The 17,331-nt window shown below is 33.8% G+C and overlaps 1 protein-coding gene across 1 annotated transcript in view; it reads right to left on the bottom strand.

Moving 5' to 3' along the window:
• Positions 1-17,331, bottom strand: part of LOC116272756 (WD repeat-containing protein 72-like) — a 143,742-nt gene that overhangs the window by 88,321 nt on the left and 38,090 nt on the right. The window contains exons 2-4 of the mRNA XM_031661530.1: positions 5,469-6,286; positions 4,496-4,558; positions 3,606-3,697 (exon numbers count right to left, since the gene is read on the bottom strand). Coding sequence (XP_031517390.1) covers positions 3,606-3,697; positions 4,496-4,558; positions 5,469-5,935 — 622 coding nt within the window. The 5' untranslated portion in view covers positions 5,936-6,286. The remainder of the gene's footprint in view (positions 1-3,605; positions 3,698-4,495; positions 4,559-5,468; positions 6,287-17,331) is intronic.

Genomic DNA, 17,331 nt, shown 5'->3' on the forward strand with positions numbered 1-17,331 from the left:
ACTCTGATCAATAGGTAGAGCACTACTGTTTTAATTTGACTCATTCTGTTATGTATTGTTTCTTTTCTGTCTGCCCTCTCCAATGTCCTTTCTATCTGTCTTAATGTTCAGTGTGAAATTTTAAGAATGAGTGAGCGCTTGGTTTAAGTAAATTGGTTCATTGAGTGTCCAGCAGTTTCCTACACACACACAAAAAATAAGAAGTGTCTTTTCATTAATTGAAAATGTACATATACTCATAATGAACAATCGATGAATTAAGGCTTTCTGATGGCTAAAGTCTATTATCTAGGCGGCACATCCTGAGAGTGACATAGGGAAGAATGGTAAGGGCTTGCGCAAGCGGAAAAGTTGTTACTATAATTGTCTACTTAAATTAATATATTGATATATGTCTGACATTGTGGTATCAACTATTTAAATTAGCATTTGTCTGATACACTTTTCATCAAATCCCTATTTTTATATTAACATATGAGATATCCATCTATCGATCTATATGAATATATATTTACTACATTAGTAGTCAAAGAAAATGTAATAAAAGTATTCTATACAATGCAATTTGAGAACATAAAAGTAATATATAAGAAACTTCTGACCAATTATTGATAGTATTTTTTCCTGATAGAGCACTTAATATAAATGTAAAATGACCATGAACACTATATAAAACATGTAAGTATGATAGAAGATTATAATTTTGACATGTTTTCCATTTCTTCATGAACACAGTAGGTAAGAGAACATTTTCTTTTGATCTCCGTTTTTCCTCCCTCTCCCACTTTGCTGACCCTGTGACTCAACCATCAAAGCTAAGTATTGGTCTCAACTGTAACTACTTACTAACATCATGGGGTACCTCAAAGTACACTTTAATGTGATGTTGAAATTTTAATATGTGATAGAAATGAGAGCCAATTTATCTTGGCAATGTCAGTGAGTTAAAGAATTAATTGCAACTTTAGGGGGAAAGATGAAAAGAAAATATCCGAGGCTTACCAATATTATTCAGTCACCATTCCTGCTGACAGAAGTGAATACTGGTTCCTGTCAACATTTTAGAATGAGCACCTCAGAGTATTATTTTATTCTTTAGGATTTGGCTTTATAAAATTAATACCATGAAGTCAATGCTTCCTTTTGTTTAACCTTCCATCTTCCTAGTATTATTATTATTTTTTTTTGAAAAACGTGTTTCCCTCGTCCTTAGCTGAATTTCAAATGCGATAAAGGCCAACCTAAATCCCAGAGAGATGATTCTATAGTAACAGTAGTTGCTTAGGCTTTTTTGCTGGGGCAGCCACAGGAAAAACAGGGACCTCCTTGATTCTAGTTAGCAATCCCCTGTCTTTGCAGAAATACTTATACTAAATCTTAAATTCCAATCCCCTTCCGAGTTACCAGTGCTAAAAAACAAACAAACAAACAAACAAACAAACAAACAACAGCAAAACACACTGGATAGCTAACCCTAATAAGAGTACCTATCTAAGGAGAAAAGAGGCAACCCAGACTGGGGCTATTTAGAGGGAACTTTATCTGTAATCATAAATGTGAGAAGTGGCCTGACACAGTGGACAGGAAATGGGGTTAGGAATCAGATTTGGATTGGAATGCAGGCCCCTCTACTGAATAGCTGTTTGCCTATAAGTCATCGAACTTCCTTGAGTCCCATTTTTTAAAAAGTAAAACAGAGATGCTGCCTCCTACTGTGCAGGGTTGTTTTTGTATTAAATGAGTAAAAACATTAAATATGTAAAACCATTAACATAATTCTTGGAACATACTAAGCACTAGATAATTGGAAGCTATTAATAAACTCTCACTTAAAAATACTCTTTTCAACAGTCCTGTGAGGGCCACTGTGTACCGTTATTCAGGTCACCCCATCCTATGGATCATATACTGCACAGCTTTGGAGGCAACATGCACACTGTGTCTGGGATCACATTCCCATTTTACAAATGTAGTAATTAGGGCTTTTAAAAAGTAAAAAACATGCCCAATAGAACACAAGTAGTCAATGGCAGAGCTGGATCTTGAATCTCAGCCATGTATCTTATTTATCTCCAAAACTACTGTTCTAGTCATTATTCATCCTTTAATTTTATTTGTCCGTTAATTTAATTCATCCATGAATGCAAAAGTTATTTGCTAATTCCTTCTAGATATTGTACTAGGAACTGGGGACACAACAATGAATAAAACTGTCACCAAAATATAACTTCCATGGAGCTTACAATTTAGTAGCAGGAGGCAGATGAGATTTTTAAAAGTAACAGATGTCAGATAGTGAAGAGGCTTATGGAAAATAGTACAACAGCGAAAGGGGTAGGGAGTGCTGGGGAGGAGGTAGGGCACCTTCAGTGATAAAGTGGCACTGGAGCAAGACTTGATGGATGGTAGCAGGTGGAGGGTGAGCAGGTTGAGCCACATGAAGGTCTAGGGAAAGAACACCACAGGCAAGGGTACAGCCAATGCAAAGGTCCTCAGACCTGCTTGTCATGCTTGGGTAAGAGTAAAAAGGCTAGGGTGGCTGGAATGAGTTAAGCAGGGGGTGAACACTGAGAGATAAGGTTGGATGGGGGTGTGTATGTGATGACATACATAAGCGGTCAGATCCTATAGGGCCTTGTGTGCTATAGTAAGGACAATGGCTTTTATTCTGAGTGAAACAGAAGCCACTGGAAGGTTATACATAGAAGAGTGAGGTTCTGACTTAGTTCTGAATAAATCATTCTGGCTGCTTGGTTGGGAACAGAGTGCAGCAGCCAAGAATAGGAGCAGAGAGATGATCAGGTGCCTACTGTGGTCATCTAGGCAGGACAGGAGGAACGCTCACAGGGGTGAGGGTAAGGGAAAGGAAAGTTGAGGGAGATGGAGTTGCTGGTGTAGTGGGTGAGAAGCAGTCAGATTCTGGGATACATTCTGAAGGTAGAACTGACATAATTACTAACAGATTGGACGTGGGGTGTGAGAGAAAGGGAAAGTTCTCGGCTTGAGCAATTAGCGATTGGAAGGATAGAACTGTCATTTACTGAGATGTCCCAAACTTGGAAAAACAGGTTTGGGAGATAAATTTGCCATTTGGCATCAAGAGAAAATCTAAACACTGAAGTTGAGAATATAATCTTCTAAAATTGCAAGAACATTATCTAATATAATAATCATTTATTTGGTAATAAAGATATTGATGCAATAAACTTTCCAATAAAACACAGTAATAAAATACTTAACACCTAAGTATGTCCTTTGCTGAAAAGTTTCAAATTTTTAGGCATTTCAAAGATCATTTGAAATCTATGTTTTATAAATGTTAGAATGTTATGTCTATGTTTTAAAATTATAAAATGTTCAATTTGTGTTTTTAAATGTTTGATAAATGTCACCCACCTCATTTTCTAAATGAAGAAAGTAAGGCCCAGAAAAGCTAAATGACTAGCCTCAAGCTACACAGCTAGTGTAATCACAAACATAGGTAAAATCTATGTTTTATAAATGTTATTTATTTTGACATTGCTAACCAGTTATAGAAAGACTAGTTATTTCCTTTCATAGGAAAAAAAAAAATCAGATCATATCTGTGTCAGTAGCTCCCTTACCATTTCGTGAGCAACCGTAGAAGCTTGACATATTTAAAATGTCATTCCCAGCACTTCTCACCTTATTATGTGCACATTCCATTCTGAAAGAACTGTTAGAAAAAAGATTGGCAGTATATTACTAAAAAGCACAAAAAATTATTTGAGGAAATAAATCAAAGATATGGGTACATGACCACTTTCGCAAATTTGGAAATTGAATACAGATTATTTTTAGCAATATCTTTCACATCAATTTCTTTTGTGAATCTGATTTCCTCACTTTGTTCCCACCTAAATCTTTTTTTTTTTTTTTAGGCTCCCACCTAAAATCTTAATCCCAATTGACCTGCACGTCTTAGTTTGCCAGTATTATCTGTGACCTACATTTACAAGACAGGTTTGCTATTTTAGGTCACATGACTACTGACTAATGCAACAAATTAAAAAAACTCAATATGTTGACATCTGTCAAAGAATTCTCCTCAGCTACCATTGGAGCCTTATGAAGGCGGGTTTTACCCTACACCAGTGTTCCCATCACCGGAATCTTCCGAAACTGCCAGGGATGTTCTGATAAGTAGGCAGGTGTTGCCTTAAAATTCAGTTAAATCATGTGCCCAGTTGTTAAGCTTATGAAGATTTCTCAACCTTCACAACCACAGTAAAATTTCTGTGAAATGGTCAAATTTGTTGGAAGGATTTGGTGTGACAAATCCAACATACATTATTTTGATTTCTCAAAAAATAGTATCTGGGCTCTGACAGCAGATCAAATCTGGAGTGGCTGCAGTAGAGAAGCAGTCTCTCATCCTGACATGTTCATTCTATAATTTGTTTCAATGAAGAATTCTTTAAAGAGTCAACTAATGTGTGACAACATTTGAAAGGCTATTTAATGAAAGGCATACCAAAAGTCCGTAAGCTTCCCTAAAGTGCACCAGACATCAGACACATCATTTCCATCTTGTAATCTGTATCAGGAATAAACTTACAATGAAAACCTCTGGCAAACAACTAAGTCCCTCATCTGCTCTGTGGGATCATGATTAGACCAATAAATCAAATTGATTAGCAATCTAAGCTTTTAAGAATTTCACAGTCACCTATACCACCCACCTCATTTTGTAAATCAGGAAAGTAAGGCCCAGAAAAGCAAAGTGACTAGCCCAAAGTCACATAGTAGTATAATCTCAACACTCAAAAACAACAGTTATTACTAAACTGTACTATGTATAAATGAATTACTAAATAGCCTCTTCTATTTTATTCTATTTTAATATGCCAAAATATAAAATAAATGGTAAAATCTGAGGTATGAAATTTTCAATTTTTTCCTTCTCTGATGATATAAAAAACATATCATCATAAGCCTTTACTTAAATGTTTTTGTTCATACTTAATTCATACCATGTATAATGGATTTCAAGACGTATATGTGTTTTTGTTCATACTTAATTCATACCATGTATAATGGATTTCAAGACGTATATGTGTCTATGTATGTATATGTGTCTATGTATGTATATGTGTATGTATCTATGTATCTATGTAGCTATCTATCTATCTATCTATCTATCTATCTATCTATCTACTCATTCAGCATCCCACACTATGTCTTTTCTGACACATATTATGAAAACATTGAATATTTGTTGAATGAATGAATTTTAAATCATATAGATCTATTGCCAAATTATACTCCAATCCAAACAATTAAAAGGGAGATTTTCTTAATGTTTTTTAAACCAAGAAGTTGTTGCATATTTACCCCCACTGGAAAGAAGGAAGGAATGTTAAAGAGCTGAATATACCAAAGAGCAAATCATGATTTTTTTTTAATGTCATAATCTAGTATAGTCAAAATCTCTAGGTATGTCTTACCTGCCAACTCTAAATGCCAATTCTAAAGGCATGTTAACTAACTTATTAACTAAAAATAGTCTGCTCAACAAATAAACTATAGTATTTGACTCTTGCAAAGAATCACAATTATTTTCCAGTCCTCTTGGAATTCCAACCTGATCTGGAAGAGTGGCTGTGTATTTATCTGACAAGTCCAAAACTTTCCTGGAAAATAAATTTACTCCTGAATAGTCTTTTATCATTTCAGTATTGCATACATCCCAACCTGGCAACATCAGTGAGAAATGATCTTCATTCGAAGCAAGTCCCAAAGAAATAGGACCCTGAAGCTTTAAAATATTGAGGTGCTTAATGCAAAGATAATCTAAATCTTTATCCACTCCCCATGGCAAAAGGCAAGACAGAAACAATTTAGCTGTGTCTATTGTAAGACTGGCATCTACTTTTCTTGATGGCTTAGGCTGCATTTTTTTGGAGATTTTCATTTTCTTCTGCCTTTTAATTCCATCATTTTCTTCTGAGAATTTGATGGTATTATCTCCTTGGGACAGGCTTTCAGTAATAGGCTTGGCTTGTGCCTCTGCTGAGAGAGGACCACAGGCAGTTTTACTCTTTCTCAGTGTCAGTGTCTTCTTCTCCACTGTGCTCTTGGCTCTTCTCAGGACCTCACCACCATAGAATGAACTGGAAGAGTCAACATCACTGAGTGGAGTTGGTAGTAAAAGTTCAACAAGGTTTTCCAGATCAAATAGAAGAATATGAAAGCCCACGTTACTCCATTTTGTCTTCACAGGCAAGACATTAAAAGGTCTTGGGCAAAATTTGGCATCAGCAACCTAAGGGAACAAAAAAATATTTTGTGTCAAAGTTCTTGCTTATTAAGTTATTTTATTAAAGATTCCATGATGTTAAAGTGGCATTTTAAAAAAGTATTAATTTGCAGAGTAGCTAAAGGCAAGTCATTTTAATTTTTTTTGTCTCAGCTATAAAAAATTGCTTTCTAAATTAAATATTCTATATTCTAACATTCTTTGAAAACTTCTTTTCTTTTTTCCTAAATTTTATTTTTCCTCTAAATAAATATGAATTATGTCTCTGGAGTAAGATGGTACTAGATTAACATCCTTTAATACACACTCTCACATCTTTCTACTATTATAGTCATAAAGACATACAAGGACAAGGTTGGTTTGAAAACTGAGGAGAACAAATGTAAGAACGCAAGCAAAAACTAAATATTTTAACAACAATGGTACTTCCAAATTTGTTAAAATTGGAAGTAACTGAAATGTTGACCAATGTCATATTGCTCTAAGAAAAACCCAAAAAACTCACCTTGTTGTCTTGCATTTGATTTTTCCCCAAAGGCTGGCACAGTGGGTTCCCATACTTCTACTATGTTCTTGCTAATTTATGAGGCATTCCTTGAATACCTTATTCCCTCATATCAACCCACTACTCTCTAAACTCTTCCTTGCGTTCCTTCTTCTTTCTAGGACTTAGGATTTCCTTATAGAATATGAAAAATTTATTTCTTTAGTGTATGTTTCCTCCACTAGCATTCAACCCCACCTTTGCAGGAATTTTGTATGTTAGTTGCCTCAAGTGCCTACAAAACAATGCTGCTATATAGCATTATCAAGAGACTCAATTAATGTCTGTTGAATTAATAATTAGCAAATTTATACAATGGAACACAATTTAAATAATTTAAAATGGTGGTGTAAATTGTATCGATTGGTGAAAAACATATTATTAGGCAGACAAAATAATTCTCCATTAGTAAAATTTTAGGTACAAATATAGATATTTAAAAATTTGACATATATCTCTATCTACATTTATATATAAAAATGTACATATATAGAGAATAAGTAAATACAAATAAATAAAGTCACAAAGGATATGAACCAAAATGTTACCAACAGTTAACACTTAATTGGGAAGAAGGAATTAATTGGGAAGAAGAAATTAAAATGATCTTTATTTATACTACGGTGTGTTGTGTTTTTGATTTGGTTTCCTGAAATTTTTTACGGCGATGATATATTTAATTTTCAATAATACAAAAGGAAAGTTTAAAAAGAAAACCATTACAAATTACAAGTGTTAAAAAATGAAATGGAGAACGAATTGTAAAGAGCACATTTGTTTGTCAATAATTGTTAATGTAATTATTAACAAATAATTTTTGCAAATCAATAATAAGAAGAGGATCTTACAGATGGATGAATGGGCAAAGGTAATAACAATTCACAAAACAAATATTCAAAAGTTACAATATGAAAAATTTTTACTACAAGTAGTAACCAGAAAAATGAAATTAAAATAATACCATTCATTGGCCTTTTAATTTCACCAACATTATGTTCATCAAAGAAGCCAGACATAAAAGAATTAACTGTATGTAATTCCATCCCTGTTATTTTCAAAAGACAGGAGAAAACAAAACAAGAGGGTTTAAGGATACATTCATAAACAATAAATCTACAAAGCTAGAGGCTACCTTTTGAGGACTGGGAAAGTATAGCTTCTGGGGCGCTCACATATTTTATTTCTGGATCTATGTAGTGATTATGAAGGTGTGTGCTTTACGACCATTGAGTTGTACATTTTTGTGCTGCATTGTTTACTTTTTTCTCTATGTGTTATACATTTCATGGTAAATAAATAATGTAAATGAATTGTTTAAGGAATATTAACAAAGTGCCTCCATTTGGACTAAAAAGTAGACTATGTCCTAATTTTTTTTACCCTGGCATACTGTCAGAAAGTAACCAATATTTGAATTTTGTGCTTATAATTTCTTTGCTTTTGTTTAGGTCTTAATCTTAAATATGTATTCCTATTTGACCTATTTAATCTTGCATGTTTTTGCATGTTTGCCAAACTCCCGATTACATCTCCCACTTATTTAGACCATGTTTAATTTCTTTTGATAATTTTATAATCACTCAAAAATATGTTTATATTACTTGCCTATCAGTTATTTTAACTCTGCAGTACCTATAACTATGGGCCCTCTTAAAATTTATTACTTTTGTTGCCTCTTTTTTTTCCTGCTAGAATTTTGTCAATTTTGATACTCTTTAAAGAATCAACTTTTGACTTTGTTTATCCTCTCAATGGAATGTTTTCCTTAAAAGGTAGTCTTGCTAAGTATACAATTTTAGCTTGACTTATTTTCTCCCAGTATTGGTGAAGAAAGGATTATTCTGCAGTCTCTGTCTTCCTCTGATGCAGTTGAGAAGTCAGCTGCTAGTCTGTCACACCATCTGTCTTTTTTCTCTGCTGTTTGATTAGATCCTTTAGGCTTTAATATTCCACAGCTTCACTATGATTCTTCTAGGTGTGGATGTTTTCCCTAGTCCTCCACTGTATCTGAGCCTCCCTATCTTTCATCAACTTTGTGAAGTTGTTGGGCTTATCCTATTGAATATTTTCTCTCATCACACCATTATCCCCTTATGGGACACTGACCAGGTATTTGTCAGACGCTCTATCCCCTTACATTTTTTCATCTCTTTGTCTTTCTGTACACCTCATGTGGGGCAAGCTCTTCAAAATTTTTCTTTTAGTTTGCCAATTTTCTTCTCACCTGTGTTTAATATATCACTTAACTTATGCACTGAGTTCCTAATTTTGATTTTTACATTTTTCATTTCCAGAAGTTCTATTTGGTTCTTTTAAAAAAAAAAAAAAGGTCATTTTTATAGACAGTTATTTCTTAACCATATTTTAAAATCATTCTTATATTTTTAAACATACTTATTATACTTTGCATCTGTAATTAAAGTTTCTAAAATCTTTGTGGATATGGCTCTGCTTTTTTATTTTGCCGATGTTTTCCTGTTTCCGTGTATGTTTTATAATTGTGTGTGTGTGTATGAAATATGATCAGTGAGAATCCTTTGAGATATATGTGAGGGTGCACTCTTTAAGAGAGGATTTTAGTTTGTGAATACCAGTTACCCAGGGGTACTACCAAATAGGGCCCTCTTTAAACAAAATTTCCAGCTTAAAAAGTTTTCATTCCTTGAAGGTAGTATGAATTCTGACTCAAGATTAAGGGGATTAATACTTAAGCAAAAGTACTTTCCCCCCTCCATCTAGGGCTGAGATCAACAAAGACAAATATTTTTATTCATTCTCTTCTTGTGTGAAAAAATATTGCTCACCTTGGTTGGCTTTTTCATTGAATACGCAGCTCTTAGGGGACAATGAACTTATGCTGTGGTATCCTATCCAACTTCCTATCACTGCACTGGACCTGGAAATTCTCTCTTTTAACCTTTAGAGTGGTTTAAACTAAACCTAAAAGTACCTGGGGATTAGCAAATGCTCTTTCAGCCTTCTCCAACCTGTCTGGAATTGTGATCTCATTTTGCTTTTTACCTGTAAGAACTTCTGTAAATTTCTTGTTAATTCAAATATGCATTATTTTCAAAGATAAATTTTAAAACAGCGTAATCTTGATTTGTAGAGAAATGAACAGGACTGATGTTCAGACTATTAGCCAACAAACAGATAAACATTGGATTTGCAAATAGCATTAAAAATTGAATATTCAGTTTTGATAATGGAGGGAGTAAACAGACATTCTTATACACTGCAAGATTAGTGTAAGCTGGTAATTATTTTAGGGAAGGCAAGTTGCCAACGTGTATTAATAATCTTAAAATGTTACATACTCTTTAATGTAGAAATTATTTTAAAAGTAATTTATCCTAAAGGTATGATTAGAAATATGCACAAAGTCATATGAAAAAATGGTCATTGAAAATTTTTCTATTTCAATAAGCTGAAAATAACTTAAATGTCCCATACAATAGATTTGGCTGAATACATTATGGCATATATATATATGCAAAATACATTATGACATACATATATATGCCAAAAATTCATATATATTGTCAATGGAAAATATTTAAAATTTTAAAAATATAATCCCATTTTCTATAAAATTGCAGATTTCTTAAAATTCTTTTGATATATTTATTTTTTAAATTTCTACAAAAACTTATATTTTACTATGCCAAACAAAAAGCTCTTCTAAAAATAGTAATCAAAATGGCCAACCCAGAAATAAACCTAAATACTTACAGCCAACTGATCTTCAACAAAGCAAACAAAAACAAAGTGAGGAAAGGACACCCTATGCAACAAATGGTGTTGGGATAATTGGCTAGCCACCAGAAGGAGAATGAAACTGGATCCTCATCTCTCACCTTAAACAAAAAATCAACCCATGATGGATCAAGGACTTAAATCTCAGACCTGAAAATATAAAAATTCTAGAAGATAACATTGGAAAAACTCTTCTAGACATCAGCCTAGACAAGGATTTCATGACCAACAACCCAAAAGCAAATGCAATAAAAACAAAGATTAAACAGCAGGGACTTAATTAAACTAAAGAGCTTCTGCATGGCAAAAGGAACAGTCAGCAGAGTAAACAGACAACCCATAGAGTGGGCGAAAACTTCACAATCTATATATCTAACAAAGGACTGATATCCAGAATCTACAATGAACTCAAACAAATCAGTAAGAAAAATACAAACAATTCCATCAAAAAGTGGGCTAAGAACATGAATAGAAAATTATCAAAAGAAGATATACAAATCGCCAACAAACATATAAAAAATGTTCAACATCACTAATGATCAGGATAATGCAAATCAAAACCAGAGTGCAATACTACTTTACTCTTGCAAGAATGGCCATAATAAAAAAATAAAAAAATAGATGTTGGCATGGATGCGGTAAACAGGGAGTGCTTCTACACTGCCGGTGGGAAGGTAAACTACCACAACCACTATGGAAAACAGTGTGGAGATTCCTTAAAGAACTAAAAGTAGAACTACCATTTGATCCAGCAATCCCACTACTGGGTATCCATCCAGAGGAAAATAAGTCATTATATGAAAAAATACTTGTACAACCATGTTTATAGCAGTACAATTCTCAATTGCAAAACTGGGGAGTCAACCCAAATGCCCATCAATCAATGAGTGGATAAAGAAACTGTGATATATATATATACGAAAACATCGTATGTTTTCACTCATAAGTGGGAGCTAAGCTGTGAGAATGCAAAGGCGTAAGAATGACACAACAAACTTTGGGGACACAGCGGGAAAAGGTGGGAAGGGGATGACGAATAAAAGACTACAACTGTGTGCAGTGGATACCACTTGGGTGATGGGTACAACAGAATCTCACAATCACCACTAAAGCTTTTAATCATGTAATCAAACACCACCTGTTCCCCAATAACCTATGGAAAAATAAACATTTTTTTAAAAAAGAAACTATCATCAGAGTGAAGAGACAACCTACAGAATGGGAGAAAATTTTGCAATCTATGCATCTGACAAAGCCCTAATATCCAGAATCTACAAGGAACTTAAACAAATTTACAAGAAAAAAAACAAACAACCCCATTGAAATGTGGGCAAAAGGACAAGAACAGACACTGTTCAACAGAAGACATTTATGTGGTCAACTAACATATGAAAAAAGCTCATAATCATTGATCATTAGAGAAATGCAAATCAAAACCGCAATGAGATACCATCTCATGACATTCAGAATGGTGATCATTAAAAAGTCAAGAAACGACAGATAATAGCAGGGCTTTAGAAAAACAGGACCAACTTTTACACTGTTGGTGGACATGTAAATTAGTTCAACCACTGTGGAAGACAGTGCAGTGATTCCTCGAAGACCTAGAACCAGAAATAGCATCCGACCCAGCAATCCCATTACTGGGTATGTATCCATAGGAATATAAATCATTCTATTATAAAGATACATTCAAGTTCATTGCAGCACTAGTCACAATACCAAAGATATGGAATCAACCCAAATGCCCATCAATGATAGACTGGATAAGGAGAAAGTGGTACATATATACCATGGAATACTACACAGCCATAAAAAAGAATGAGATGTGTCCTTTACAGGGACAATGGATGGAGCTGCAAGCCATTATCCTCAGCAAACTAATGGGAAAGAAAAAACAAACACCCATGTCCTAATTTATAAGGGGGAGCTGAACAATGAGAACACATGGACACAGGGAGGGGAAAACACACACACCAGGGGCAGCCTGAGGAGGGAGCAGGGGGAGGGAGAGCATCAGGATAAATAGCTAATACATGCTGGCCTTAATGCCTAGTTGATGGGTTTTGACAGGCACAGTAAACCACCATGGCACACGTTTACCTATGTAACAAACTTGTACATCCTACATATGTATCCCGGAACTAAATTAAACTAAACTAAAATATAATTAAATTAAATTAAATAAAGGACCCTACGGAAAAAAGAAAATGTCAACGATATGACTAGCCAAATGTTTTTAACATGTACTACCCTCCCCCAAAACAGTTGCATTGATGAAATTAAACTTAAAAGCATAAGAACAAAATTCACAAGATCAATAATCAAAGGCTAATATTTTAGGCATATAAAGAACTCACATAAATTAATTTGTAAAATACTCATGCCATCACAAGAGATAAACAAAGAGATAAAAATATTGCAGAGAGAAATAGTTTTTAAATCATTAGTCTCAAAAAAGTATAAAATTTTGTATATTATACTGGTTTTGATTTCCTTAATTAACTTTTTTTTTCAACTTTTATTTTAGATTCAGGGGATACATCTGCAGATTTGTGGTTTGGGATATGATTGATCCCAACACCCAGGTACTGAGCATAGTACCCAATAGTTGGTTTTTCAACTCACAGTCCTCTTCTTTCATTTTTCACTTAGTAGTCTCCAGTGTCTATTGTTGTCATCTTCATGTTCACGAGTACTCATTGTTTAGTATCCATTGATAAGTGAGAATATGCAGTATTTGACTTTCCGTTCCTGTGTTAATTAACTTAGGATAATTACCTCCAGCTGCATCCATGTTGCTGCTAAGAACATGACTTCTAAGTAGCATTATATGCTCTCTTTCTCTCTCCACATATATACACACACACACACACACACACACACACACACATATCTCACACTTTCTCTATCCAGTCCATTGTTGATGGGCACCTAGGTTGATTCCATGTCTTTGCTTCGTGAATAATGCTGCAATGAACATACAAGATCATGTGTCTTTTTGGTAGAACTTTATTTTCTTTTGGATATATACCCAGTAATGAGATTGCTGGGTCAAATGGTAGTTCTTTTTTAAATTCTTTGAGAACTCTCCACACTGCTTTCCACAGTAGGTGAACTAATTTACATTCCCACCAAGTATAAGTATACACTGTATACATTCCCACTCATAAATATACACTGTATAAGTATACCCTGTTCTCTGTGGCCCCACCAGCACCAGTTGTTTTTTGATGTTTAATCACAGCCATTCTGACTGGCATGAGATGGTAACTCATTGTGGTTTGGAGTTGCATTTCTATGATAACTAGTGATGTTGAGCATCTTTTCATATGTTTCTTGGCCACTTGTATGTCTTCTTTTGAGAAGTATATGCTCATGTCTTTTCCCATTTTTAATGGAGTTATTTATTTTTTGCTTGTTCAATTGTTTAAGTTCCCTATAGATTCTGGCTATTAGACCTTCGTTGGGTGCATTGCAAATATGAGAAGACCTCTGAAGTGATGGCTAGAAGAAGGTTAAGAAGGTATGCATATAGCGTGAACTGAGAAAATTTCAGAATGGCTGGAAGGTAGAATATGGGAAGGTAGAATATGGGAAGGTAGAGAATGAGCTACGCAGAAGAGATGAGGTACAGTTTCCATAGATCTGTATAAACCCTACTGACTACTAAATGTATTCTAAGAATGGTTATAACTCTTGAAGGGGCATTTAAGCTAAGAAGTCACCTACTCACAAACTATAGCTGTGGTTTCTTCTGGATTACTGGTTAATCAAGCAGGCTGAAGGCAGAGTTCTGCCCTCCTATGCACTTCCACTTCCTCAAAGCTATAACCTCTGTCTCAGCACCTAGATCTTCTCAACTTTTGAGCCAATCAAAATTATAGCAATGATTTGAACAATATTTCTTGTTCTTCTCTTATTATTTTGTGGTCCACACAGCCACAATAGGCCTAGTGCACTGCCATAAACAAAAATCCTAAATTCCTGTTCTTAAATATGGTCACCTTATCAAAGAAGCAACTGAATATTTTACATTACTTTAAAATCGTAAATGTTATTCCAAATTTAATTAACATACAACAGAGTTGGCTTCCATTTGAAAATTTATTTTTTAACAAGTTATTTTTAAGTTATTTTTTAATATTTTTAATAAAAAATTTATTTTTTAACTTGTTATTTTTAAGTTAAAAAATTTATACTTGATTTTCAAAGTATAAATCATTGCTATGTTTTAATGTATTAAAATTATTAAACATAATTCCAGCCAGTCATCACTGTTTGAAACTTTAGGAAGTATATGTTAAAAGTCTTATTACCAAAGGGCCTTGAAAACATAAGACTATCATTCTGGAAATAAATAACACAGAAAAATGACAGTAAATGCCCATAATATTATTTTCTGAGTTTTCACATTTTATAGATTGGGCAGACACAATATTCAGCAATGTTTAGCAAAGGCTGTAGTTAATATTAACTTTAATTTTATGTTACCTATATGTAATATATTTCACAGACAAAAATTCTATTAAAAGTAGCACACTAAATGCAAAAATGCAAATATAATTACATTAATTATAGAATGATAAAATATATCTAAAACATCATTCTAACGAAAGTGTTTTGGAAACATTCATTAATCTGATTGCAATCTTGAAAAGTCTAGAACAAGTAATTAAACGCAAGAAGTATTTCATCACATCTATGCAACTGCAAAAATGTGAGAATACAAATTTTAAGTGATTGATTTACATGTTGTTTATAAAATGCTATCTGCTTGCCTGACAGATAATTCCCCAACATGTGATTTCCAGGTATTGCATCACAGAGAAGGTCCTGGTATTTTCCTCAAAAATCATCACTTTTACTACTACTCTTTGAAATCCCAGGTTGAGGAAAGAGAGGAGGTATTATTTATAATTGGTAAAGCAAGAGGGTGGCACTAAAGGACAATCCATTCCAACCTCTCAACTTCGGAGAGTCTGGGAGTAAAATAATGCTGATACATCTACATGTGAATGCTATAAACAGCAGGTGGGGAGTAGGCAAAGGCACACAGGGTTGAATTCTTTGTGTGGAGTAGAAAGACTTTGGGAAAAGCTACTGAGTCTGAAAGTCTGCAAGTAGAATCCCAGATGGCTGGCAGGCCAAAATTATTCCTCTGCTACTCACAAGAGCCCAGAATAATTAAAACCACAGCCAACACCACAAAATTCAAACTATAAGCAAGCCAAAGTACATATAAAAAGGAAAAACAGAAAGGACCAACTGTTCAGACAAAAAAAAATGTAATAGGTGTGAAAAAGTACAAGTCTAACACTTTTATCTGAAGAACAAAGAAGTGCATTGATTTATTTTCTTTTCCCTTCAGCCTACTATGTTTCTCTTGTGCTTTCTTCTTCCTTTTCTCCCTGATTCAGAAAGACAAAATGGTTAAACAAGACTGGTTTTACTCCTGGCTTCTGAAGGTAGAAACGCACTTTCTAGCAACATGTTCTGATAACTTCTTTCTCAAAACATTTTGGATCCCCCAGTGAGTTTGTTACGAAAAAATTTGACCTGCCCAAGCTACTACAACCATGAATTAGATTACATAAGACTGATGCTTAAAGCTACCCTTATCTTCTCACTTTTGTGACTTTGTACAGTAACATTTAATATAAATATTTAAATACAAAGTGAGGAAATATAGGCAGCAGTTGCTAAAACATTTTCGATATTTCCTTATCTTCCTGAATGAAGAATTTAGAAATTGTCTAATTTGACTTTCTCCTCACACTAAGGGAAAAGAGAGAGATAAGGGAAATGATTTGTTCTAAGTTATCCATCTGGCAAATAACTCAACCAAGATTCCCAAGTCTGTTTTTCCTAACTATTCTACTGATGACATTATCCACTTAGATTCTTCAAAGAATGAAATAATATTTTTATTTATTATTTTAAAAACATACAAGGGTCTTTATTAGCTAAACACTCATTTTACAATACACCACAGTCACTGAGCTGTATAAGGAAGGAAAAGTCGTCATCATGTGAAAACATTCACTAATGAACTAGTCACATATAAAATTAGTACCTAAACACTCCTTGCCTTATAACATAAAGACCTAGCCCCATCTATTAGACATGGACCGGTTATCTGATGATGCAATTCAATTGTAGAGTAGATAGCAAATAGTGTTAAAGATGTAGGATTACACTAACAGTGACAGCAGAACTCCAAGTCATAACTAATGCCATTGACAAATAAGGATGTAACAGAGAAAAACAGATAGCTTGAGAAAACTAACTCAGAAGCTTCAAATGAAAAATGTTTTAATGTAAAGTGTAAAAGTTAGGTCTGTGGAAAGCTTGATTATCTTTCAAATTCTTTTCTAGAACAAAACTCCTTATTATTCTTAGTGAAATTCAAACATAAAATAAAAGATGACATATTGTGAACCATATAGTTTAATTAGAAAAAAACACACAAAACAAAACTTGCTTGATTCATTATATAGTCATTTAAAAAATTAGTGCCTAATTGCAATAATAAATTTACATTTTGCTCAATATAAATAAGCTACATTATTTTACATGTTTAATTTCATTTTTAAGTTAAAAGAAATTTTTTTAAATCCCCTTAACAGTTCTCCACTTAGCTAACCCATCAGATTAATCTGTGCTCTCCAATCCCTCTGACCACTGGTATACTACTTTCCACTTTCTGCATTCTACTCATAGCAACTGAGATATTTACTTTCCAGTAATT

The sequence above is a fragment of the Papio anubis genome, unplaced genomic scaffold (genome assembly GCF_008728515.1).
Source record: "Papio anubis isolate 15944 unplaced genomic scaffold, Panubis1.0 scaffold184, whole genome shotgun sequence".
Taxonomy (NCBI): Eukaryota; Metazoa; Chordata; class Mammalia; order Primates; family Cercopithecidae; genus Papio; species Papio anubis.